This window comes from Elephas maximus, chromosome 21 (genome assembly GCF_024166365.1).
Source record: "Elephas maximus indicus isolate mEleMax1 chromosome 21, mEleMax1 primary haplotype, whole genome shotgun sequence".
In the NCBI taxonomy this organism is placed as follows: Eukaryota; Metazoa; Chordata; class Mammalia; order Proboscidea; family Elephantidae; genus Elephas; species Elephas maximus.
This window is the reverse complement of record NC_064839.1, coordinates 35493788-35519681: the sequence shown is the minus strand read 5'-3', so window position 1 is coordinate 35519681 and position 25894 is coordinate 35493788. Positions and strand designations below refer to the sequence as shown.

The following is a 25894-nucleotide window of genomic DNA, read 5'->3' as shown; positions in this document are numbered from 1 at the left end:
CCAATTTTTCTTCCGGCTTCCTTATTCACTGTCCAGCTTTTGCATGCATATGAGGTAATTGAAAACACCATGGCTACGGTCAGGCACACCTTAGTCTTCAAGGTGACATCTTTGCTTTTTTAACACTTTAAAGAGGTCTTTTGCAGCAGATTTGCCTAATATAATGCATGCATAGCTTTTAAAAACTAGCTGTGGCTCATACCCTCAAAAATTCAGATTTAATTGGTCTAGGGTGGGCCCCAGGCATCCTTACTTGATTAAAAGCTCTCCAGATGATTCAAATATGTAGCCAGCATTGAGAATCACTGAACCAGTGGTTCGCCGATTTTTTGGCCTCAGAACCGTTTCGTACTGTTAAAAATTACTGAGAACTCTAAAAATAATAAACCCATTACATGTTAACATAATTTACTGAAATAATTATTTTCAATAATAATGAAAACAGTGGCACTGTTTGCAAATCTCTCTAATGTCTACCTTAAAAAAATATAGCCGATTCTTCTATCTGGTTCTGCAATCTGTTACAGTATGTGAAGAAAACTTGGCCTCACACAGATATGTAGTTGGAAAAGGGAGAAGTCTTATCAGATAATTGGGGATATCCTTCTTTGATATGGAACCAAAACTAAACAAGTGGTGGTTTTTTAAGGTTATTTGCAATGTGGAATCTGAAACCTTATCAATAGTGTTTTTGTATCCTGTTACATTAAAAATCCATTGGTCTCTCTTGCATTTCAAATGAATATTTTTTACTCATGCATAACTTTGTAACATCATGTATTGGTCATTTGGAAAATATTTGTTCGCTAAATTATGCAGATTTTCTAAATGCTAAAAACATTTCATTATATAATATCAAAAAGCTGCTTATGTTAATATTACCACTGATGGCATCAGAAAAGTCTTTAAATATTGGGAAGCTGTCTAGCTCAAGGTGCAGATACAAGTTTTCCAGAATTCCAATTTTTGCTTAAAAGCTAGAATTTTATCATTGGCAACAAATACTGTCAGTGTTTTCCTTGACAGACTCTCTTGTTCATTTTAGAGAAAGTATCTGACAAATACCCAAGTCTGACTAGTCATAGTTTGTCAGTCAGTTGTTCTTTCAAGTAAAAAAATGGTGTTCCATAAAAAACAAAACAATAACAATAAAAACCAGGACAAAAACCCAGCTAGTTCAGCTCACAACTCAGTTCACACATGTGTTTTTCCTCGAGCAAACCATTATTCGTTAGTTGGGACAGAAGTGGTCTATAAGTACTTTCCATTTGATAACACAGAATATTAAAAAGATATATTTCATCTCAAGGGTTGAGATGAAATAAAACTAAGAATTTTTTTCTTCTTCAACAAAGACATTCTGAAGTGAAATGCATTTAAAAATCTTTAAATTGAAGTCGAGATGAAGGTTTACAGAGCAAATTCATTTCTCATTAAACAATTAGTATACATATTGCTTTGTGACATTGGTTGCCAACCCCACTACATGTCAACACTCTCCCCTTCTCGACCTTGGTTTCCGCATTACCAGCATTCATGTCTCCTCCTGTCGTCTTGTCCTTGCCCCTGGGCTGGTGTGCCCATTAAGTCTTGCTTTGTTTTATGGGCCTGTCTAATCTTTGGCTGAAGGGTGAACCTCAGGAGTGACTTCAGTACTGAGTTAAAACGGTGTCCGGGGGCTGTATTTTCGGGGTTTCTTCAGTCTTTGTCAGACCAGTAAGTCTGTTCTGAAATACATTTTTTGTTCCTGCAAGTACTTGGTGATAAAGAATACAATGACTCCTAGTACAGTTTGGTGCCCTACCTTGATTCATGCTAAAGCACCAGTGATATTACCCATATTGCTTTTGTTCCCTCAGTGTAAATATCAACCTAGTGAATAAAGAAAACAGCTTAGTATTACTAATAGTTCTGAACTCACAGACCCTCAAGAAAGAGATCCCCAGGGATCCATGAGGTGTGCTTTGAGAACCACTGCACCAAACTGATTACCACAGAGCCAACATGCCAGTTATAAACACTAGCTACCTCAGCAAGAGTTAAATAAGTTTCAAAATTACCAAGTAAGACACTATGTTGAGGAAAGCGACAGGGTATATTCTACCATATTCAGTTTGATTGCTAATCCCAAGTCAGACATAAAAATAGCCTAGGAGAATTTTTCTTACAGAGTTGATTATGAAATATTTGGCAGAAGGAATCTAATTCAAACCAGCTGCTGGACTCTTGCAGAGCAGCAGTTGGCTAGGACACACTGCCAAAAGGCCCCCTTTTTAGGGGAGGCCAGATGAGCTCATGTGAAGGCTTTTTAGCAGCTTTTGCCCCATAAGTCTTATAAGCTCAACACCGCTCCATTTCCCTGTTGTAAAGTAGCCTCACTTTGAATTTTTTCCAAGTTTCTAGGAAAAAACTACAAAATCCACATCATCTATAAAACCAAAGTGTCTGCCTTTCTGCCTGTGTGATATATCTGCTTTAATCTCAAGAAATGTGTAAAATAAAAATCCTTTTTATTTATCACTTTTGTGTATTAATTCCTCACGGACCTGAAATATTAGCTATTAAGAACACACACACGCACACACACACATACACACACACGGTTTTCGTTTCCAAGAATCTGTAAATATGCAATCCAATATAAATAGTAACTCATGTTAATTTACATCACCTTAAGAATGTTCTCTAAGCTGGCTGAATGGACATGGGAAATGCAGGGTGGGGAGGGGGAGTGTGCTGTCACATTATAGGGGTTGCAACTAGCGTCACGTAACAATATGTGTATTATTTTTGAATGAGAAATTAACTTGAGTTGTAAACGTTAACCTAAAGCACAATTAAAAAAAAAAAAAAAAAGAACGTTCTCCAATTTACTACCAGACACCTTTTTAACACAGTACTTAAGTCACTCCTGAGGTTTAACCTTCTGTCAAAAAATTAGATAGGTCTATAGGGCCAACAATAACACACGTGAGGGACATGCTTCATAGCTCGATCATGTATACAAGACTAATGGTCACACCAGCCCAAAAGCAAAGACGAGGATGCAGGAAGGGACAGGAAACTGGATGAATGGAAACAGGGAAACTGGGGTGGAAAAGGGAAGAGTGTTGACACATCGCGGGGTTGGCAACCAACGTCACAAAACAGTTTGTGTATTAATTGTTTAACGAGAAACTAATTTGCTCTGTAAACTTTCACCTAAATCACAATTAAAAAAAAAGAAGAATGTTCTTCAATTTAGAACTACAATTATTTCTTAATTTATCAGGTACTATCTTACGGCACTGGGTTTCTTTTATCTCCTTTTGTGGATAATCAAGATCCTTAATTTCTTTTCCTTTCCCTGTGTGTTTATGCTCTTTTTCCCCGTCATTACTCATAAGAACATGTTCCAAAGTATTAGAAAAATAATTAGTGAAAGTGAACATTCAGCCCTTTCTTCTTACTCATACAGATCTCAAACTCTGTCTTTCCCACACATTAAAAAGACATAAGTACACCACTTTCTGGCTTTGCCTCCCTCTACAGGATACCTCCTTTTTTGGGGGGGGGCGGTTTACAGGATACCTCCTGGTCTGGTTCCACCCTCTGGTCTCTCTCAGTGGCCACACTCTACCCCCTCTTGCTAGCTGAGGATGACTAGGCTCCACTTAATTCTAGCATGCAGTGACTTAAACCAATTCCACCTGACCAGCAGAGCCAGATGGAAAACCCAAACCTCTCATCTGCCTGTCATTTTTGCCCCTTAACCACTAGCATTCCTGCACAAGGGGTAGAGAATCTCTGCTGTACATTAATTAAACTTATTAAGAGCCAAAACATTCGGAGAGCTACAGGCACCGCCCATTTAACTAATGGCCAGTTCAATTTGCATGATCCAAAGAGTACATCTGAATTCCTCACATTTAATATGGAACTTTTACTACTTAGAAAAAAAGGTAGCACAGAGCCTCTCTTTTAACAATGGCCAGATTAAACCAATTATACTTTTTTAACAGAATTCTTCTTTGACATAATTTTCATTTAAAAATAATTATTATTACAGTTAAAGCAGCTAACATTTAATAGAGCACTTAAAATGTGTTAAGCACCATTCTAGGCACTTTACAAGTATTAACTTATTTAATAGTCACACCCACCCTATCTCATTTGGGTCCACTTTACAAATTAGAAACCTGAGGCACAGAAAGGTTAAATAACATGATCCCAATTAACTATAAGTTGTGGAATTGGGGTTCAAATTCAATTATGGATTGGCCTTAAAAAAAATACCCATTGCTATTGAGTCAGTTCCAACTCATATCGTCTTAGTCCTTTTCTATTCAATCTTGTTTTAATTATAATAGGTTTATTGAAACAGAATTAATATACTATATAGTTCACATTTTTATAAACAGAATAATACAGGTAAGGGTACTTGACAAGCTAAAGGAAATCCTAAATAAAGTGAAAGTCTCCCCATCATGCAAAGAATACTCTTTCTCACAGCTTTTTCTGCTCAAAGCAGGATACTCCCTCATTGTTTCCTATGGGACATACCAGATGGTTCTATCATTTAGCTCTTTTGGTTGTCAAATACTTTACTGTGGGGCTCCTTTTTAATGTGTAGTTTTTGAGTCACATCAACACTGGATTATTTTTTAAGCCCAAATAAGACTGAATATGTATTCTAGCTTCATATTTACTATCCCTTAAGACATCTTGGCCCTCAAATCCATTCTATATTCTCTCCCCTTCCAATTCCCCGCATCTGGCATGCTAGAAGCATCCTGTTGCTTCAGGTCAAATCAATGTTTATTTGATGGAACCAAAATTATGTGTTCTTACACTAGAAAGAGAAGTTGAGGAATATTTTGGCTGAGTGGTATGGTTTATCCACAGTACCACACTCTGGTTTAGATACCTTCATCACTCAGTCAAAAGGCTGCGACAATTTCAGTGGTTTTCTAGTCACTTCAATAAATTATAGGAAAAAAATCTATTTACTTAACTTCATGACTAAGCAAGTCTTGAAGGAAACAGGAAGCTGCTTCAACCACTTAAAAATACACACAAAAATAATACTGATGAACAATTTATCCTGAGCTAGGAGCTGCAAAAAGATCAAAAAGGTTGTGAAAGAAAACTTTTTGTCTAAATCAACTACATCAGTTACTTAAATGCTATTTTAGGCACTAAAGGTAATAGAATTCACTTTAAATTTTTTTAGTAGATTCAGACAAGGATAGACACTTTATTTTTTTGTTTGAAGCTTACCTTGTGGCAACAAGAGGGTAGCTATGGCATGGTGATGCCCAAGCATCCCTTGTCCATGGCATGCAGTCATAAAGCAGCAAATCCTTCTCAGTCACAGCCATGAGGACAGGTCTCCACTGTTGTCTTCCACCATCTAGTTTTGCCTGTTACGAAGGTAAAATTCAGAGGGAAAGCTAGCTATAATGATATGTAATTATAAAAGTCCCTTCAATAATGGCCTAATTTAGCGGGTTTCCATCTTGCCCTCTTCGTCCTAATAGACTTAAGATATGGGAAACATCAGGATTTTTCCTACTGATAGGGATTCTCCATTGGGAGGTGTGAAGTGGTCTGTGTAGCTTGAAGAGGCTCCTCCCCAGTGAGTTACAGACATTATCTAGTAATATAGTAATTTGTTCAAAATGATTAACAATTTCAGTATGTCTGATGTTGGAATGATATCTCCTAAGCACAGGATAGAAATACAAAGAAGTCTGTATAATCTAAACATCAATGTTTTTCAAAAATTTTTTATCAAGACCTACAATAAGAAATGCATTTCACATTGCAACCCAATACATGCACACATATATAACTGAATCAAAAGTTTTACAAAGCAGCACTAACTCCTATACTTTGTGCAATGCACTCTCATGTTCTATTCTATTTCATTTTTAAAAAATGATGATCATGATCTGCAATGTTGTATTTTGAAAAACACCGATATGTACTGTTGTCAAAGAGTTCTCCACTATATTTTTAGAATTTATGTTTCAGTTTCATTTGCATTTACTTGGATAAAGCTCAGTCATCTCTATAGAAGTTTAAAAATGGAGGAAAATAGCCACTACTTATCCATATTGTCATGGATCCAAGTCCAAAAAGCAAAAGACTCTGTTCAAGAAAAACCCTGTCATCATCAAAACGTTTGCCTCATTAAATGAGACCTTTGACCAGGGACTGCTTAACAACAGCACATCCTAATGCTGATCCTTCAGCTCACTATCACTGACAGCTTCCAGACTTAGAATTGGTCAGTCACTTCTCTTTTAAAGAGTTGTCTTCAGAGCCACTTTTCATTTTCTCTTCCTCAATGATTTCTGAAGGTAATTTGGACATGTGAGAGCACCTTAAAAATATATCTATAATCTGAAAAGTGGCCTGCATGGTTCAGTTCTATGTTTTAATACCCACCACTGTGACTTTTTCTGTTAGCCAGAGCCACGAGCTAATTTCTAGCAGTGGGAAGTGAACTCTAACCACTGAAGTGACCCCAGGTCTACCATGTACTGAAAGTAAAAAAAAATGTGACCTGACACTAAGAATTCAAGCAATGTATTGTAGAGATAATTACAGTTATCTTTCTAATGAGCCCCAATTTTCTAATACTCTACACTACCCAGCTTAGCAATAACCGGAGGAAGAATACCGGATCTAAGGAGATTCTCTTGGATTGTTACATTTTTGGATCATAGATACTCAAAGGGATTGCTAGTTCATGCTCCCTACTAAGTCTGTGTCTCTGAGATTGTAACAGACATTTTCATTACAGAAAATAATGTAAAATATTTCTTCCTAAAGAGTTAAAAAGATAATCTGATTTTTTAAAATTAACTTTGCTTTTCTAAGTGACAAGAAGGACGACTGGAGAAGAACTGATGCCTTTGAATTGTGGTGTTGGCAAAGGAAATTGAATATACTATGGGCTGTCAAAAGAACGAACAAATCTGTCTTGGAAGAAGTACAACGAGAATGCTCCTTAGAAGCAAGAATGGTAAGACTTTGTCTCATAAACTTTGGACATGTTATCAGCAGGGATCAATCCCTGGAGAAGGACATCATGTTCGGTAAAGCAAAGGGTCAGCAAAAAAAAAAAAAAGGAAGACCCTCTACGAGGTGGACTGATGCAGTGGCTACAACAATGGGCTCAAGCATAATGATCGTGAGGATGGTGCAGGACGGGGCAATGTTTCGTTCTGTTGTACACAGGGTTGCTATGAGTTGGAATTGACTCGATGGCATGTAACAGCAACAATAACAAGTGACGAGAGAGAGATTCTAAAGTCTAGACCAGAGTATATACATTTGGAAAGCCTAAATTAAATTTATTTCCTCTGAAAGAAGATATTTTCGATTATAAAGGTAAAAAATGCTAATGCCAATAGGAGCAATGTCCAATTTCAAGACAGAGAACTTTTTGTTTAAGTAACCAAAAAAGAAGGAAAAAGTGTTTATTCTCTAGATCTTTTGAGTCATTTGGGTTTTTTAAAAAATATCTTTCCTCTCTTCTACTTAGCATTTGAGAAAAATGAAACCTGAATAAGTCATTCTGTCTGCCTATTTGCCTTAACTAATAAGGTTATTGTTTGCTTTCACTGGAGTCAAAATGCTGCCTGCTATATATAGTATGTGTTTTTCATTGTGCTATCAGGACAGGTAGACTTGGGGCTCCACTACTTAGTTCTTGGCTGGAGAAAAAAAAGATACTGATGTTAGAGTTTTAGTTTGCTTGTGTTTCAACACCCATGCACACATACACCTGGCTAAACAACAGCCTTTTCCAAATTTTATTTTTTAACAGAGTTGGACAGAACTAAGGATGAGAAAATATTAACAGTTATTATTCATTCCCTAAATCCCTTAATCCTATAAATCTTTCTTTTTGACAGGCAATGTACTTCTGTTCTTTATTTTATAATCAAGAAAGAAAACAGCAAAAACTAAAGAAACCATTCCATTAATCTTGATTTAGTTGTGTTTGTTCCTAATTTGAGTCTTTACACAATTTGAGAATGATCAAGGTTGAAGTTCTAATCAATACCCAAATGCTTAAAAAAAACTGATTTTAGAACTAATACATGCCCCCCATTTGGTAGACTCAAAGAATATAACCAATTAAAAGGTGAACTACCAATCACATAAAAACCAGTATCAATAGAGAAAGAAATTCCTATGCAGAGAATTTATCATCAATCACCTCTTTGTAGTATGGGTATTTCCTGTTTTAAGCAAAACCAATTTATGACAATGTAAAATAGCAAAAAAAGATAAATTACACAAATATCACTTAATGTTAAATAAACGACCCTTCCTTAATTTATGTGCCCAAAACGTCTACCTCTTCTAAGTATAACTGAAACAGTTTCAGGCTCTTCAGGAAACATTCCTTTTGCCAAAAGGAAGGTCTACCTATATTAAACAGGTTACATGATCTAAAATTTTCTTGGCCATTTTCATACTCATAGAATGAAACAATCTTAGAGTTAGAAAGGGCTTTGGCATTTACCTAGTTCGACCTTTATCAGATACAAAAGCTCATTCTGTAAACCTCTGAAAAAATGGTATTAAGTCTTGTTTGAATACCTCATTCTGACAATGATGTTTGACTTGGGAAACCCAAACTACTATTTCAAAAAGCAAAAATCAAGAGAGTAATTTAGAAACAGTACTTTGAATTTAGTGGTACTATTTTAAAAGTGGTTAAAACTTCTCCACTTAAAGAATGAAAAACACCAAAGACACCAGGTAATTATGAGCACAAGAGACAGAAAAGGCCACATAAATCAGAGACTACATCAGCCTGAGACCGGAAGAACTAGGTGGTGCCCAGCCAGCTACAACCAATGACTACCCTGACAGGGAACACAACAGGGAACCCCTGAGGGAGCAGGACAGCAGTGGGATGCAGACCTCAAATTCTCATAAAAAGACCAGACTTAATGGTCTGACTGAGACTAGACCTTCTGTTAGCCCAAGACAGGAACCATTCCCAAAGCCAGCTCTTCAGACAGGTATTGGACTGGACTATAGGACAGAAAATGATACTGGTGAGGAGTGGGCTTCTTGGATCAAGTAGACACATGAGACTATGTAGACAGCTCCTGTCTGGAGGTGAGATAAGACAGAGGGGACAGAAGCTGGCTGAATGGACACGTAAATAAAAGGTGGAGAAAAGAAGTGTGCTGTCTCATTAGGGGGAGGGCAACTAGGAGTATATAGCAAGGTGCATATAAATTTTTGTATGACAGACTAACCTGATTTATAAAGTTTCACTTAAAGAACAATAATAATAAAAAAAAAAACTTCTCCACTTAATATTATTCCCCAATCCTGAGCTTCTATTCTTGGCCAATATAATTAGTGATTTGTATCACTATTTCATTATTTGCAGTAGTTATGTTCTAGAAAATTGCTCTAAATACTGAATTAGTGAATACTGAACCTACTTACCTGGGGGAAATGAAGGATCAGATTCTGAGAGTCTTGGTCACATTTTCATCAACTGATCAATACATAACCTTGTTTTATGTTTGTTTCTATTTAAAGACACCTTATTTAATATATATTTTTGATTCATTAACAGTTGAACTCATGGCCAAGAGTACTATAACTCATGCCTGGACAAAGCTTATCTAACACACACATTTTCCCTGCAAGGCACATCACTGCCTTCTTGTGCTTAGGAACACTAGATAGCACTTCAGCACTACACTTGAAGACCATGTTAATTAAACAGCAAAATCATAAAAAAAAAGATAAAAATGTGAAAGACGTGGCACTAAGTAGACCACATAAAGGACACATGTTCACAGTAGGAGAGCTGGGAAGGTGTGAGTTAGCTGACTAAAATTTTTTACTGCACTGTACATGTCAGCAAATGACCACAAAAGCGCCATGATTACTGATTTTTGGGTTACAGATAAATTTTAGCAAGTAGGTAAATTTGATAATGTGGACTCCATGAATAAAGAGGATCGACCAAATGCAGACAAAGAAAAAAGCTACTGAGCACCTACTGTATACAAAGTACTAGGCTAAATTCTCTGGAGGCAATAAAGATTTGGAAAAAATGTTCTCCTGTCTTCTAATGGCTCACAATTGAGTGGAGGAAACACATACATAAAATAAAGCCCGTAAAAGGCAAACTGTGATGAACTAGTGGCTTTATTTTCCTCCTTTCTTCTTGTCTTTATGTAGCATAAATCAAATTAATTTTACTTTAAAAATCTGGCAACTCTCATCCATTGCTGGTGGAAATCTAAATTAGGAAAAGCTCCATGGAAGGCAATTTGGCAGTATTTTGTAAAATCACAAATGCATACACTCTTTGTGGTAGTTTTATAATATGTCCATACTTCTTTGCTACTCTTCTCTTCAAAAAGTAGGAACTTGAATTCTCCTCTCCTTGGGTATAGCCTGAACTTAGTGACTTGATTATGATGAAAAAGAATAAAGCAGAAATAATGGTATATGTCTTCCGAGATTAAGTCATTAAAAGTACTGTGGCTTCCATCTTGTTTTCTGTCAGATCACTCACTTTGAGGAAAATCAACTGCCATGTCATGAGGGCACTCAGGCAGCCCTGTGGGAAGGCCGGCATGACGAGGAGCAGAGGACTCCTACTAACAGCCATGTGAATCATTTTGGAAGTGGATCCACCAACCCCGGTCGAGTCCCTAGATTACCACCCTGGCTGATAGCTTGACTGTGATCTCATGAGAGATTCTGGGCTAGAACCTCCTAGCAAAGCCACTACTAGATTCCTGATCCTCAGAAGCTATGTGAGACAAACGTTTGTTGTTTTATGCCACTAATTCTTAGGGTACTTTGTTATGCGGCAACAGGTAACTAACTCACCCTTTGACCCAGCACTTCTGGGAATTTATCCTACAGGTATAGAAATAACCCTTACTCTCCGAACTCTCACTATTTAAACTCAGGATCTGATGTAAATTTTTGAATAAATCCCTTACTAACCAAAGTTTCCTACTCACTACCAGAATCTTAAGAACGAAATATATTCAGATAATGTAGATTTTCTTGATATCTATCTGAACTTAGGAGCCAAAGAGTATGGATAGCACATGTGTGAAAGGTCAAACTACAAGGTTATTCACTGTAGCGCTGTTTGTAATGGCAAAGAATTTTGACAACAAAATTGGGGGCAGGGCGGTAATTATTTAATTATAACCATACAACGGAATACTATACAGTTGTACAAGAAAATAAGAATGCCTAGTTCTCTGTGTATTGATATGGAAAAATTTCCAGAATATATTATTTAATGAAAAAAATTAAAAAGGGTGTATAGTAGTATATATAATATACAATCTTTTTTAATAAAAAGAGGAAAAAGAATATACGTTTTTTGATTTTATTTGCATAAATAAATTTTCAAAGGATTCACTAGAAAGGAATAAAAGTGGCTACTTCTCTGGGAGAAAGGTGATGGGAATTGGGTGGATGGGGGACAGGAATGGGAGCAAGACTTTTCATCTATTAGCATTTTATTCTTTGGCTTTTAAACCATGTAAATATGTTACATTTTAAAGCCATGAAGATTTCTGACACTGCTGAAGGCACAGAACAATTACCCCCCAATCCAGTTTTTCAACTGGCATGTAGTAATATATAAATAATGACAAACACGGATAAAATTTTAAAACTTTCAAAGTTATAAGCAGCTCTACCGTGATGTTTTCATTAGTTTTTCTGCTTAGTTATTCTAGTTATGGTTCATGGAAATGACTGTAGTATTAATTCTGTGTTCTATTTACTATAATCATTATCTGAAAAGTTCATAAAATTTCACAGCTGGAGAAAAACTAGATTAGTGGATTCCAAAATTAGCCCCACACCACAACCATGCAGGGAACTACCAAACAAGATTATCAGGCCCTACCACCTATCTACCAAATCAAAACTTTGCTGGGGTAAGGGGGATGGAGGGCCAGGCCTGGTAAACTGTTATTTAAAACAAAACAAAAAGGAAAGAACAAAAACCTCCCTGGGCTGATTCTAACATACTTGGGAACCAGTGATCTAGTTCAGCCTCGGCCCCTTTGCACACACATGAGGGAACTGGGATTCAAAGAGATAAGAAACTTTCTCAAAGTTCTAAAACCAGTGAAGAATAGAGCTAGCATTTGAACACTCATGAACCCCCAGCCCAGTTTTCTTTTCTCAAGTCCCTCTGGCCCAGCTGACAGTAAAAGTCCTAAAAGAAAAAAAAGATGTGTTATAATGTCACATAGAACTTTTTGGTCTCTCTTATATCATACTTGGGTTTTGGAGTTCTTCCTTTCCCTTCACCTAACATCTACTTAGGTATTCTTGTTTTCATTTTTCAGTTATGAAGGGTGTGATGGATTGAATTGTATCCCCCCAAAATATCTGTCAACTTGGCTAGGTCGTGATTCCCAGTACTGTATGATTTTCTACCATTTTGTTATCTGATGTGATCTCCCCATGTGTTATAAATCCTACCGCTATGATGTAATGAAATGGATAAGTGGCAGTTATATTGATGAGATCTACAAGACAGTGTCTTCCCTGTTAACTTAGAACCAAAGCCACTCCTGAAGTTCACCCTTCAGCCAAAGATTAGACAGGTCTGTAAAACAGAAAAAAATTTTTTTTTCTAGAAAACTAAAATAACACACATGAGAATGTACTTCCTAGTTTAGTCATATATACGAGACCAAAAGGGTAACACCTGCCCAAAACCAAAGACAAGAAGGCAGGAAGGGACAGGAAAAATGGACGGATAGAAATGCGGAATCGAGGTATGGAAGGGGAGAGGGTTGACACATTGTGGGGATTGCAACCAATGTCATAAAACAATCTGTGTATAAACTGTTGAATGAGAAACTAATTTGCTCCATAAACTTTCACTATCTTAAGCCAATCTTTTGTGAGATATAAAAGAGAGAAGCAGGCAGAGAGACATGAGGATCTCATACCACCAAGAAAGCAGTGCCAGAAGCAAAGTGCATCATTTGGACCTGAGGTACCTAAGCTGAGATACTCACAGACCAAGGAAAGACTGACTGATGACAAGGACTTTCCTCCAGAGCTGACAGAGAGAGAAAGTCTTCCCCTGGAGCTGGCGCCCTGACTTATAGCCTACTGGACTGTGAAAGAATAAACTTCTCTTTGTTAAAGCCATTCACTTGTGGTATTTCTGTTAGAGCGGCACTGGATGACTAAGACAGAGGATAACTGTACATTTGTCTAATGGCTTATAAAATATTTTTGTATGTTTTATAACTTTCCTAGAGCAGGGGAGTAAACCACAATCTGCAGCCCCTGGAAACTCTACCAATAGTCTAGAACAGAGATTGGCAAACTATGACATGTCCACCACCTTTATCAGAACACGGCCATGATCACTTATTTTCATATTGTCTACGGTGGCTTACTTGCTCCAACAGCAATCGAATAATTGTGAAACTACCTGGCCCTTTACAGAAAACATCTGCTGACTGCTGACCTAAAATCATGAAAATCCCCTACTTTTCATTAAGGACAGAGATAGTAATGAGAACCTCTCTTTAGTTATATTGTGATAGTGATTATATGACAGTCAATTTTTCTGGTGGAGAGGATAATAACAACAAATATCTAAAAGAAAAATAGGAAGAAAGGTAAGAGAAACAAAAGATCTATAAACTAGATAACTAGGCCCTAACTGCATGATAAACATTATAAATATATGAAATGGGGTAACCATCTGAATCTGAATGGGGACCAAGTGAGATCCTGCCTTCCCTCCCCAGCCTACCTGTTCTGCCAACCAGGCAATGTGCTTGACCTCCTTGCTGCCTCCTGCTGTGCTAGTTGCACCAAGCATGGCATTGAGTTCAGCCAACACCTGTGGGAGGAGAGCCATTATGTTGGTGTGGATAGCTACGAACCAGGAGTGTGCTGTGGCTGTATCCTTGCACCGTAGAATCAAGGTGTTCCTGCTATCAGGAGAATGTAGCTCTATTAATCTGTGCGGAAAATAAAAAAGAAAGAAAGAAAAAGTTAGCTAGATCAAAAGTTATCAAACCTGTCAGGGTTTTTACATAAATAATTCAAATCTATTTACATTTCTAGAATAGAGGTATTTTCTCTTAATTTCCTAGAGTTCATTTCCAGAGAAAACTACATATGGAAGGATAATCATCAGAAAGACTAGCTGCTGAATATGTTGTTTCAGTGTGTTAATGTAATGATCTAAGATGAAGGAATCTACTGTATAGTCTATAGTAGAACACTTCACTGTGCTTAATTTCCCTGACATAGAAATGGAAAGCACACATGTTGAACCTTACAGGCACATTATGAAGATAGAATTGGTATTTCTTAAAATACTCAGAAAATTCTGGTAGAAGGTATTTCCAGACTTAAAAAAAAAAAAAAACTACTGCCAAACAATGAACTGAAATTTCCACTGTGTACAGAAAAAGGAGATTAGTGTAAGAATATTACTCTTTATGAAAATTTGGAACTTTTTTTTAGTGTGTGAATAACATCATATGATTAAATCCTCGACAACAGCTAAGGAGAGTTCTCACTTTTCTTTCTCTTTCTGAAGACAGTTTTTCCTGCCTTGAAGCACTGTCATCAGATCCTGCACCTCCCGTCAAAGGTAAGCAATTTACATACACATTAGCATTTCTGCCTTGAAGCGTGCATACCTCTCTAAACCTTTTACAATTCCAAATCTTCTAATTTTCCATATTTCATATAGCAAATATTTATTCTTACTTGAACTCTGGCCAGTCTATCCTTTCTTAAATAAAACTTTTTTGAGCACCTACTATATGCCAGATGTTGTGCTAGAAGCTAGATTTGGAGATACAGTGGTGGAAAAAACAGACATGGTCTCCGCCCTCACAGAGCTTATGGTCTAATACAAAAAAAAGGTTGGCAAAAAGCGAACAATTAATAAACATAACAATTACAGGTTAAAAAAGTGCTATAAAGGACTATGATAACTACTATAAAGTTCTTGCCTGAAAAAAAAAAGGAGGCAGTGTTCTAATAGAATCTACGATGTGGTTTCATAGAATCTAGAATTTAAGATCCTCAAACGTAAGATGTAGAGTGGCGCTGTCCGACAGAACTTTCTGAGATGCTGGAAACATTCTTTATCTGCGCTGTTCAGTTTGGTAGCCACTAACCACATATAGTTATTGAGTACTCGAAATGTGGCTAATGTAATTTTACCTAATCAGTCACAAGTGACTAGTGGCTGTCATATTAGACAGCACAGATCTAGAGAGCCTTATTTTTTTTTCTTTAAACTTTATTTTGTTGTTGAGACTATACATAGCAAAACATATAATTTGACAGTTTCTACATGTACAATTCAGTGACACTGATAACATTCTTTGAGCTGTGCAACTATTCCCACCCTCCTTTTGAGTTGTTCCTCCCCAGTAACATAAACTCACTGCCCCTATGGTTCCTATCTAATCTTTCAAGTTGCTGTTATCAATTTGATCCCATATAGAAAGTTCTCAAAAGAGCATAATGCTTAAGGCAGAGCTGTTTTACTAGTTAAGCTAAACTACTGTTCAGTTTTAAGAAGTCTTTGGGGGGTATTTTGGTTTAAGGTTTAAAGATTATTTCAGGGCAATAGTTTCAGGTGTTAGAGAGCCTTATAAATCATCCAGTCAAACTATGATGTTTGAAACAGTGATCTGTGAGCTGTTAGCTGGGGTTCTGTGTTGAAACAAATGTGGAGAGTGCCGCACACTACTTGTGTACTCCCCTCTAGGCAATTTCCAATGCAGAGTAAGGCTCTGACAAGTCCTGGAGTAAAGAAAACTGCTTAACTTTAATTCTGTATTCCCTTAATTTATACCTCTTAATATTTAACAGACTTATTGTTCTTTATTGAGAAGTACTGATCTAGTCTCATCCCCTCATTTTACACATGAGGAAACAAAGGCCTGGAGAGAAGCCTTCTCCAGAGAGGCAAACTGACTGGGTCCAAAAGTACTCCTGAGATAGTGGCAGAGCACGACTGCAACAGGACAGCCAGACTTGTAGGGCACACTTACCAAGCTGGTCTCATGCTATGAGACTGTTTATAAACATATTTACCTGGTACCTACCTACTCACTCATTACCTGCCTCCCAGCGGAGTTACCTATCTAGCTACCTGTACACGTAGTCACTAGTCCGTCCATCTTTTATATGCCTTCAAAATTCTAGGACAATAGCCAAATAGGACAAAAGTTCTAGAAAATAGTCAAAATATAAAATAAGATCTGTGAACAGCCAAAACACTTAACAAAATCCATAGCTGAAAGTTCATATTACTGAGAGGAAAGTCTTTAAACAGCAAGTCAAAAGTGATTTTCTTTCATTTTAAATGTAGTTCTGATGGAGTTATTTATTTGAAATCAAGCTAAATATAGTGAAATGTAGCTTGAGGTCAGAATTTAGAGGGTCTCAAATGCCAGGTTAAGTCTTGATATGAACCGGTAAGCAACATGAATTCGCTGATTTCTGAACAAAGGAGCAACATGATCAAAAACAATGAATTAAAAAAATAATTTTATAGTGGAGTGTGAGATAGATTACAACAGAGAGAGAAATGGCCTAGGGGGATTTGAAATTATACCTGAGAGGGATATGACTACACAGATATCATCAGTAGGGCACAGATTCTTAGAGAGGAGCTCCCTCATCCTAAAAGCCCAGAGAAAGGTAAAAAGAGCTTCCTGACAAATAACTTAATATTTGTATTGACCTTTACTTATTTGGAAACCCTGGTGATGTAGTGGTTAAGAGTTTGGCAGTCTGAATCCACCAGGCACTCCTTGGAAACCCTATAGGGCAGTTCTACTCTGTCCAATAGGGTCACTATGAGTCGGAATTGACTCAAAGGCAACGAGTTTTGTTTTGCTTTTAACTTTTTCTTTTCTGGTTGCTCTTTCCAAAAACATATGCTTTTTTTTTTAAATACTTAAAACATAAATTCAAACATCACTCATAAAGCCATTCAATAATAAAGGGGTTGTTAAATGCATACAAGGCTATGAAACTGGGCTTCTGAATGACGACTAGAGTCATATCAACTGCAGCCCTCAACTGTCTCAGTGGTTTTTTTTTTAGTTTTTATTGTGCTTTAAGTGAAAGTTTACAAATCAAGTCAGTCTCTCACACAAAAACTTACACACACCTTGCTACATACACCCAATTGCTCTCCCCGTAATGAGACAGCCCACTCACTCCCTCCCTCCACTCTCTCTTTTCGTGTCTATTTCACCAGCTTCTAACCCCCTCTACCCTCTTATCTCCCCTCCAGGCAGGAGAAGTTTTTTTTTTTTTTTTTTAATATTATTTATTTTGTGGTTGCTGTTGAGAATATACACAGCAAAAGACACCAATTCAACACTTTCTACATATACCACTTAGTGACACAGATTACTTTCTTTGTGTTGTGCAACCATTCTCACCCTCCTTTTCTGAGTTGTTCTCCCCAGTAACATAAATTCACTGCCCCCTAAGGTTCCTATCTAATCTTTTCAGTTGCTGTTATTAATTTGATCCCATATAGATAGTTCTTAAAAGAGCATAATGCTCAAGGCAGTATGCTGATCTTTATTTAGTCCTCTATTTTATTTTATAATATTTATTCTTTTGTATGTCATTTTTCACTATTTCAATTGTTGCTGCTATAATCCTTCATATAAATATTTGTTGGCTAAAAATTTGATTATATTCTCTAGAATTAAGATGAGTTATACAGTCATTATAGGAAGATTTAAAGTAGTCATTATACCATATAACAATAAAACACTGCATGAAAAGGTAGAGCTATCTCTGTTAGAATCCTTTTGATAAGTTAATAACTATATTATTCAGAGAAATTGCTCAAATAGTCATTAAAGTAGCTAAGCTTCAGAGTGAACTTACTTAATGATAAGTAGTTATCTGTGAAATGTAATGCTAGATCAGGCAACATAAATGCTAACCAAAAGCAAGTTATTTTACATACTTTTTATTACTTATACTAGTCTTAAAAAGAGAAAGCATTTCTAGAACTTTCTGGATAAGATGGCAACTGAGTGCATACATCTACTCTTATTTCTTCCTGAAACCCCACTAAAAACAACAGTTAATGGGGATTTTAAAGAGCATTAACCTACAAGTTCAGAGAGAACAGAAGAACAACTGCAACAAAATTTTGGGAGCTGAAAAACAGAGGAATGGCAAATGAGTTAGCTGACCTAAAAGAACTGACTCCCAAGCCAACGGTGGGGAGAGCCAAATCCCAGCCAAAGTAAGCCGCAGGATCTCTAAGAGGCTTGGGGACTGGTGGCATCAGCTACCTCTTATAAGTGGGAATAAACCACACAGTTAAAATGCAGAGGCTGGTTTCAGCATTCCCCATTCCCAGCGGCCAGCAACTTCATCCCAGCAAAAGTTCTACCCTCATCCCACCAAACTGGGTGGGAGAGGCAGTGCTGTCCTCAGTTCAGGCCCTAAGTCATCAGGCTCATCATTTGCTACAGGAGCTATTTATTTCCACCTGGTTTCTTTGACACTGTATCCAGCTTAACATCTTTTAAACACATGCTAAAAGTTTAGTTGCAAAACCCTAACAAGAAATTTCCTTCACTCCTCCCACTGACCTACTTTGCCTGGAAGATAGCAATCAGCTCATCCTTCTCTAGGCACAAAATGTTCACCTTCTGAAAAAGCCTTTACGCTTCATACAGTTCCTAGGACAGTCTCTCAGGTGTGTCTCCTTCAACACAGTCTAAGTCCTGACAATCCTGGTGTCAGCGATCTTAGTTGTTAATAATTGGAAGAATGAAATATAAGTCTGTGATAAAATGAAAAACTAAACAGGAGTACATACTGGGATCACAGGGATAGAAAAAGATGAAAATAAGCAGTAAGTTAGTTTCTGGGACAGGATCACTGATTTCCCACGAAAAGAAAAATTTTGTAGCGTTTCTTGCAAAGGGATTATGAGATAGAAAATTTAATTAGGAGAAACAGAAACGAAACTCCAGAACAGGATTAATGATTCTAGAATCCAGAAGGCTGCCTTTGAAGAAGCCCCTAAAACCAGTGAAGGGTACAAAGTAATTCCTAAAGTCTACTTCTGTTTTTACGTCTGTTTTGAAAGAAAAATTCAAATGAAAACTGTTAATAAAAATATAGAGGCAGCCTGCTAGGAATTGTTTGAGCCCACTGGAAGAGAAGAGGAAATATTGTACAATGTGAAGAGTTTTGGCCTCTAGTCAAACCACCAACGTGTTCCTGAGAAATGCAATCACATTTTGATCAGATTAATCATATCAATGGTTAGGTACACAAAAGCATAGGATTCTCTAAGCCTAGCCTACTTAATTTTTTTCTGTTTAGTAAAGTTTTGACATGTGACTGATTAAATAATAATCATACAGTTTTATGTGCCATAAAGCCAAAATTTACTTTTACGTGGAAAATAGCCATGGTGAAGATGACTGAGACATCATGACCCAGCCTAAAGGAAATAGATTTACATTTCCAAAAATCTGTGCTTAAGAACATCCTGTTCTCACTGCCCTCAATGCTGTCTGCTAAGGAATAGACTCATGTTCTCTCCCTGGACCTCATCCTTATTTATTTAGCTTTGGCTTTCCTGAATGAAATGCTTATAACTATCAGAAGCATCTAGTGAGGTTTTGAAAACTCAAGGTTGGGGAAAAGAGTAAATGTTGCCCTCCCCCTTCCTACTAATTCTGATGGTCAGTGCTTTTTCCCAGCTCTAGATAATGGAACCAAATCAAAGAGGTAAAACATAAAAAAAGGACATCTCCCTCTTCTGTCAATAAGTTTTGGATTAGAAAGTGAAGCTTCTACATTAAAATGGAGGCTGAATCACAGTGGGGTGATGGTTGTGTTCTGTAACTTGAAAGGCTTGAGTTACACAATTGTAAGCATTTGTTAAAACTTAGGATTTGTAAATTTTATTGCATGTAAATATCACCTCAAAAGAAAAAAATCTAAAGAAATATTGAATTCAGTTATTTATATATATGCCTAAGTATTCAAAGAGAAGTGTATGGATGTTTCAATTCACTTTGAAATGCATCAAAAATAATTAAGATGGATGGATGGACGGATAGATGGACTGATCTTTGATAAAGCCAGTATATTAAAATGTTAACGGTAGAATCTAAGTGGTGGGTAAAAGGATGCTGACTATAAAATTCTTCTGACTTTGCTATACATTTGAAAATTTTCATAATAAAATATTAGGGAAAAAAATGAAGAATGATGGGAAATTCATGTGTCTACCCAGTGCTTTAAAAACCAGATTCCTGAGTATTTTCCAGAATTAGGGAACATCTAAGCCTATTTCTTGCTCAGAGTTTCACAGAGATTATGTGGAAGATGATCAAGATTTTCAAGTAGGAATATGGTCAGTTATACAAAATTACAATTTGACAAATACCTTGGTGACAGGTGTCCTGATGAAAATTATTTTTGTGGTTCCTATTTGAACTGTTTTTCTCCATGGTTTTATATGTTGCAGTTGTGTTGCCTGCAATGACATTTCCTTGACAGAGCTGAGATAAATGTAAGGATCAAAGAGCTCCAAGTGATTTTACGGGCATTTTATTTATCTTTGAAATAGTTCTAAATAGTATAGTTGGGTGGGCATTACTATGTCCACTTTACAGAGATAACAGGACAGAGAAATTAAGGGATTTAATTAAGATCACAAGGCCACTAACAGCACCTATAATCATAATATATTGAGAGTTTACTATGCCAATTTTAAAATCATTTTCTCATTTACTCCTCATATAACCTTCATTTTATATAGAAGGAAATTGAGGCTTATAGAAAACAAATAGCTGGGTCAAAGTTACAAAGCCCATCTTCCTAACTTCTGTTTATTCTCATAACCAAGGTTCTATTAGACACTGGTTCTGAACCTTTTTTCTGCCAAGACACAAAGGACAGATGTATATTCCCGTGGGTATAGTCTAAGTTATGCATAATTCCTGCCAGCTACCTGTAATTCTATGGTTTTTCTTTTTCTCTAGAAAGCATACTGGAATGCAAGTAAAGTGATATCATCATAGGAATAACCTTGACTCTCTTCCAATTTACATTTTACAAAAAGCAAATCAATTTGAAATTTTAGTATTTCAACTAAAATTAGAAACAAATTTCTTTGTAGCATTAAGACTGAGAATCCATGCACTAGCCTGGATAGTCTAAGATCTTTCCTTGACATATAATATACCGTGGTCAAGTAGACTGACCACGTTACAGAAAAGTAAGGTGAGATATAACTCTTGCAGCCCAAACTGTCTTCTCCATTGGTTCTATAGACTTATTTCAAACCTGACCATCTACCAGATGTCTTTAGCATTTAAATATGCCAAAGAAGATACTGTCCTCAAGTTTTAACAAAGGCCAAGTTTACTGGCTCTAAAAGACATCTTATTCTAGATGGTAAAACAGCACAACTTTAGGCAAAACAGCCAAGTCATGTCACCTTCCTCCTTCCTCATCTCTCCACTTCCTACAATCCCAGGGTTCTATAGAAGACTTTTAATATTTTGCCCTTTTTCCAATACCCACCTACATCAGCAGCATTAGAGGGATCTAGTCTCCGAAATGACTTTATAATGAAGGGAGCTAGTCCTCAGCCTGACAGCCAGTTGACAAATTTAGTTGCTATTTGTTCTTCTTTATCACATTATCTCTCCATCCTGTTTCCTTGTTCTCATTTCCTTCTATGGCCCCTACTGCCTAACTTTTTTTTTTTTTTTTTAAGTCTGTTGTTTAACAAACCAAAACAAACAAGCAAACAAAAAACCAAACTCACTGCCGTAAAGTGGATTCTGACTCATAAAAGACCAAAAAAAAAACCCCATAGAACCAAACCTATTGCCACTGAGTCGATCCGACTCATAGCAACCCTATAGGACATAGTAGAGCTGCCCCATATGGTTTCCAAGGAGCACCTGGTGGATTTGCACCGCCGACCTTCTGGTTAGTAGCCGTAGCTCTTAATTACTACGCTACCAGGGTTTCCATAACAGACCAAAGGCTCTATATAAATATATCCAATTTGAGGAAAAAGTTTTAAATCTATATTTAAGAGCCAGAAGTGACTACTTGCTTTACAAATTAAATGCTCACTTTAGGAAAGAATAAATATAGAATTTCTTTAAATATCAAGCTATATGTTGCATTTAGATATGATTCAACTCACACTCATGGGGCCACCGTGAGTCAGAATGAATCAACTGGACAGCAACTGGTTGGTTGGTTGGTTTAACGCGCATAGAACTTTTCAGAAATAAGTCTATAAGTAACACGAAGTAATTTCTACAATGTCTCAAACTTTTAAAAAAGCAAACAAAAACAATATGAATATATCAGAATATAATTTCATAAAATGTACATACATAGTTGTCAGTTAAGACTTTTTTAAGTGACTATTTCTCAAGAACCTAGTATATGCTTGGTTCAGGAGGAAGGGTTTCGTATGTATTATCTCATCTAATCTGAAGCATACCACACATTTACTACAGAAAAAAAAAGGAGGAGCTAAAATGTCCTTATGGCCTTAAATGCCCAAGAAATTCACTCATCTTCTGGCTTTCTTCTGTGTTCCATCCCACCCTGATTAGTTACCTGGCTGTGCATTAAAATCAGAGGAGGCCTCAAGAGTGCAAGCACATTATTAAAGGTAAAAAAAAAAAAAAAATTTTTTTTCTTTTATTCTTAACCTAGTCTTTAGACAAGTTTTTTAAATCTTTTTTTCTCTCTAATCTCCAACTAACAATAGGCCTACCAGTACCAGTTCATGGAGTTACTGAAGACAAAGTCATAGAACACAAATGGTTATAGAACTAGGAAGGGCATTAGAAATTATCCACTCTACTCCCTCATTTTGGAAGTGTGGAAACTGAGGTCAAGAGAAGCTAACTTGCCAGGGTCACATTGCTAGGTGATTCTGTCAGATCTAAAATGCAGATCTTTGACTCTTTATGCTATCCATAGTATAAGAAACTTCCATCTAAGGAGATATTTAAAAAATTTTTTTATCAAGTTTTTATTCAATTATAAAGTAATAATACATGTTCATAGTGAAAAAAAAAAAAAAAAAACACCAGTATAAAAAGTTGTTTAGAGTACAGAAAAGTGTTAAAAAGCAAAGATGTCACTTTGAGGACTAAGGTGCACCTGACCGAAGCCATGGTATTTTCATATTAGGTGATCACCTAATATGCATGTGAAGGCTGGACAATGAATAAGGAGAACCCAAGAAGAATTGATGTGTTTGAATTATATTGTTGGTGAAGAATACTAAATATACCACAGACTAAATATACCAAAATGAACAAATCCGTCTTGAAAGAAGTACCACCAGAATGCTCCTTAGAAGGGAGGATGGAGAGCCTTTGTCTCACATACTTTGAACACATTCTTAGGAGGGATCAGTCCCTGGAGAAGAACATCATGCTTAGTAAGGTAGAGGATTGTGAAAAGGAAAGGAAGACCCTCAAAGAGATGAATTGGCACTGTGGTTGCAACAATAGGCTCAAATATAGCAATGCCTGTGAGGATGGTGCAAGACCAGGCAGGGTTTCTGTTGTATACAGGGTCACTATGAGTCAAAACCGACTCAGTGACACCTAACAACAACAACAGAAAGGTACAAAATTCACAGTAGAAGCCCTTTTATTCATCCTATCCTCTAATCCCATTTTATTACCCAGGGGTAGCCACTGTTAATAGATTCTTATGTGCCCGTTCCAAAATTTCTATCCACAGGCATGTATGTATGTATATGTATGTATGTGTGTATTTAAATATGGAACTGCAAAAATGACTCTTTCCTTTTAGACCGATGTTTTCCTAACATAATTTCGTCAAAAGAGTCATATAATATTGCAACATGTCCTTAAAGTTTCAAAGCTGTAAGTACAATGTTCTCCTTAGGTACAGCTCACCTGTTTTCCAGATCTGGCATGCTTAGGTTTCTAGCAGCAAAGCACATTTTGAGAGGAATGACTTTCCTGTCCTTGGTGCTGTTCTGGTGTTTTGGAGAACCAGAGTCCTCACTGCCACTAAAGTTTGGTGACTGGGGAGCAGCGCCTTCCCATGGCAGATCAGATACTAATGATGGTTTCTTGATATATGGTGTCACTTCCCGGATGAACTTGACTATGAACAAAAATCAAGGCAAAGAAAAAGGTTAGTATTTTTGCCTTTTCAAGTTCAATTTCAGCACTCGTTTAAAACACCCAGTCATTACTGGCAACTTTTGTCATTCAAGGTATGGCACTCTTATTTCAAACACTAGATAAATTGAAAGTATTTTTATCTTATATAGCATTAAAAATGTAAATAAACAGTTGAATGCAGATGAAGCAGTCATTATTACCTCTGCTAACATCAAGAAATGTTACATCAGAGGAGTACAGCACTGCCCCACCTTGGTTTTAGCCCAGTGAGACCCACATCAGAGTCTGACCTTCAGAACCATGATACATTTGTGTTTTTTAAAGCCATGAAGTTTGTGGTAATTTGTTATGGCAGCCATAGGAAACTAATACACCTGGTTATCAAATATCAGAGTAGCTTATTTTTAAAAAATGAAAAAAGAAATTTACATCAGGATTTTACATCTGTCTCAAATTCTAATGTGGTAGGTAGCATCACAAGAACTAAAAAACTAAAAAGATACAATCATTATCAAATAATAGCTGATAATAATCTACAGCACTAGATGCTTTACAAGCCTATGAAACTTTTACTAACCTATAGATTACTATACCTAAAAGAAAAAAATCAGAATATATTTCTTAAAACATAGCTAACAACAGTCTTGAAAATATTTTGTTGAATTTTTTTTTTAGCAATAATCAGTAGAAGAGGTGAAGCTATTATAAGTTATTAAACAAGATCTACTGAAATTAAGCATGATATCCAAAATATAATAAATGCTAATGCCAGCATCTGGATATAGTTTGTGTGTGGTTGTCTGTATGGGTTTTCTACGCATAGTTATAACATGTGTACTTCTGGGTGGAGTGAGTGAAAGCAAGCTGCCTCAGGTCACCAAAGAGAGTTTTTTCATCTTAGAAAAATGAACAAGATGCAGTCAGTACGTCCCTTGAGCTGCTGACTCAGGCATTTCAATACATGCCTTAGCTTTGTGTTTTCAAGAGAGGATTAGATCACAAGAACTTTGGCAGAAATTCCGACAGTTTCCAGTCATTGCCAATGGCAGAGACATGCTTTTGGAACATTTAAGGCATCATACCACCTATTGGGCTACCAACTGGGGGAAATTAAAGACATTTTAAAGGACTGCTATTGAGAATTATATAGATTAGAAAAGGCCTCTTAATGATCTACTCAGAAGTTCATTCAGTCCTACAGTAGCATCATTGAATTGATACCACACACATATTAAAATAAAAACAGACATGTGCAGCCTATAAGGCGGCATTATTAAAAGAACAATGAATTTCACCTGAATTGATTACTTTTCTCCTCAGCTTCCTTCCAAGTCCATACCCCCATCTAATTAGATCAAGACCTCCGAGATGGCTGGAGAATTGTGACTAGAAATGTTTCTGATTTACCTGAGACTTGGGGAGTGTGGAAAGTTAACAGTCTTCTGTTTTAGTCATATACTAAGATCTCCCCACTTGGATCTCCTATAGGGCCTTAAACTTGGACACCTGGCTGACTCTGGATAAGTAGAGCCTTTACATTCCCACAGGACATTCAGACCAACTCAGAACTCATGATATATTTCAGAATTATTTCATTTTTCCCAGTAAAGATAATCCTCAAAATATTTAAACACTGATATTTGTAAAGCATTTTAGGTGTT

At 36.6% G+C, this 25894-nt stretch overlaps 1 protein-coding gene across 1 annotated transcript in view; it reads right to left on the bottom strand.

The window, feature by feature from the left end:
* SNTB2 (syntrophin beta 2) overlaps positions 1-25894 on the bottom strand; it is a 124511-nt gene that overhangs the window by 28736 nt on the left and 69881 nt on the right. Inside the window, exons 2-4 of the mRNA XM_049863644.1 lie at positions 24000-24213; positions 13802-14012; positions 5260-5402 (exon numbers count right to left, since the gene is read on the bottom strand). Of these exons, the coding sequence (XP_049719601.1) occupies positions 5260-5402; positions 13802-14012; positions 24000-24213 (568 nt within the window). The remainder of the gene's footprint in view (positions 1-5259; positions 5403-13801; positions 14013-23999; positions 24214-25894) is intronic.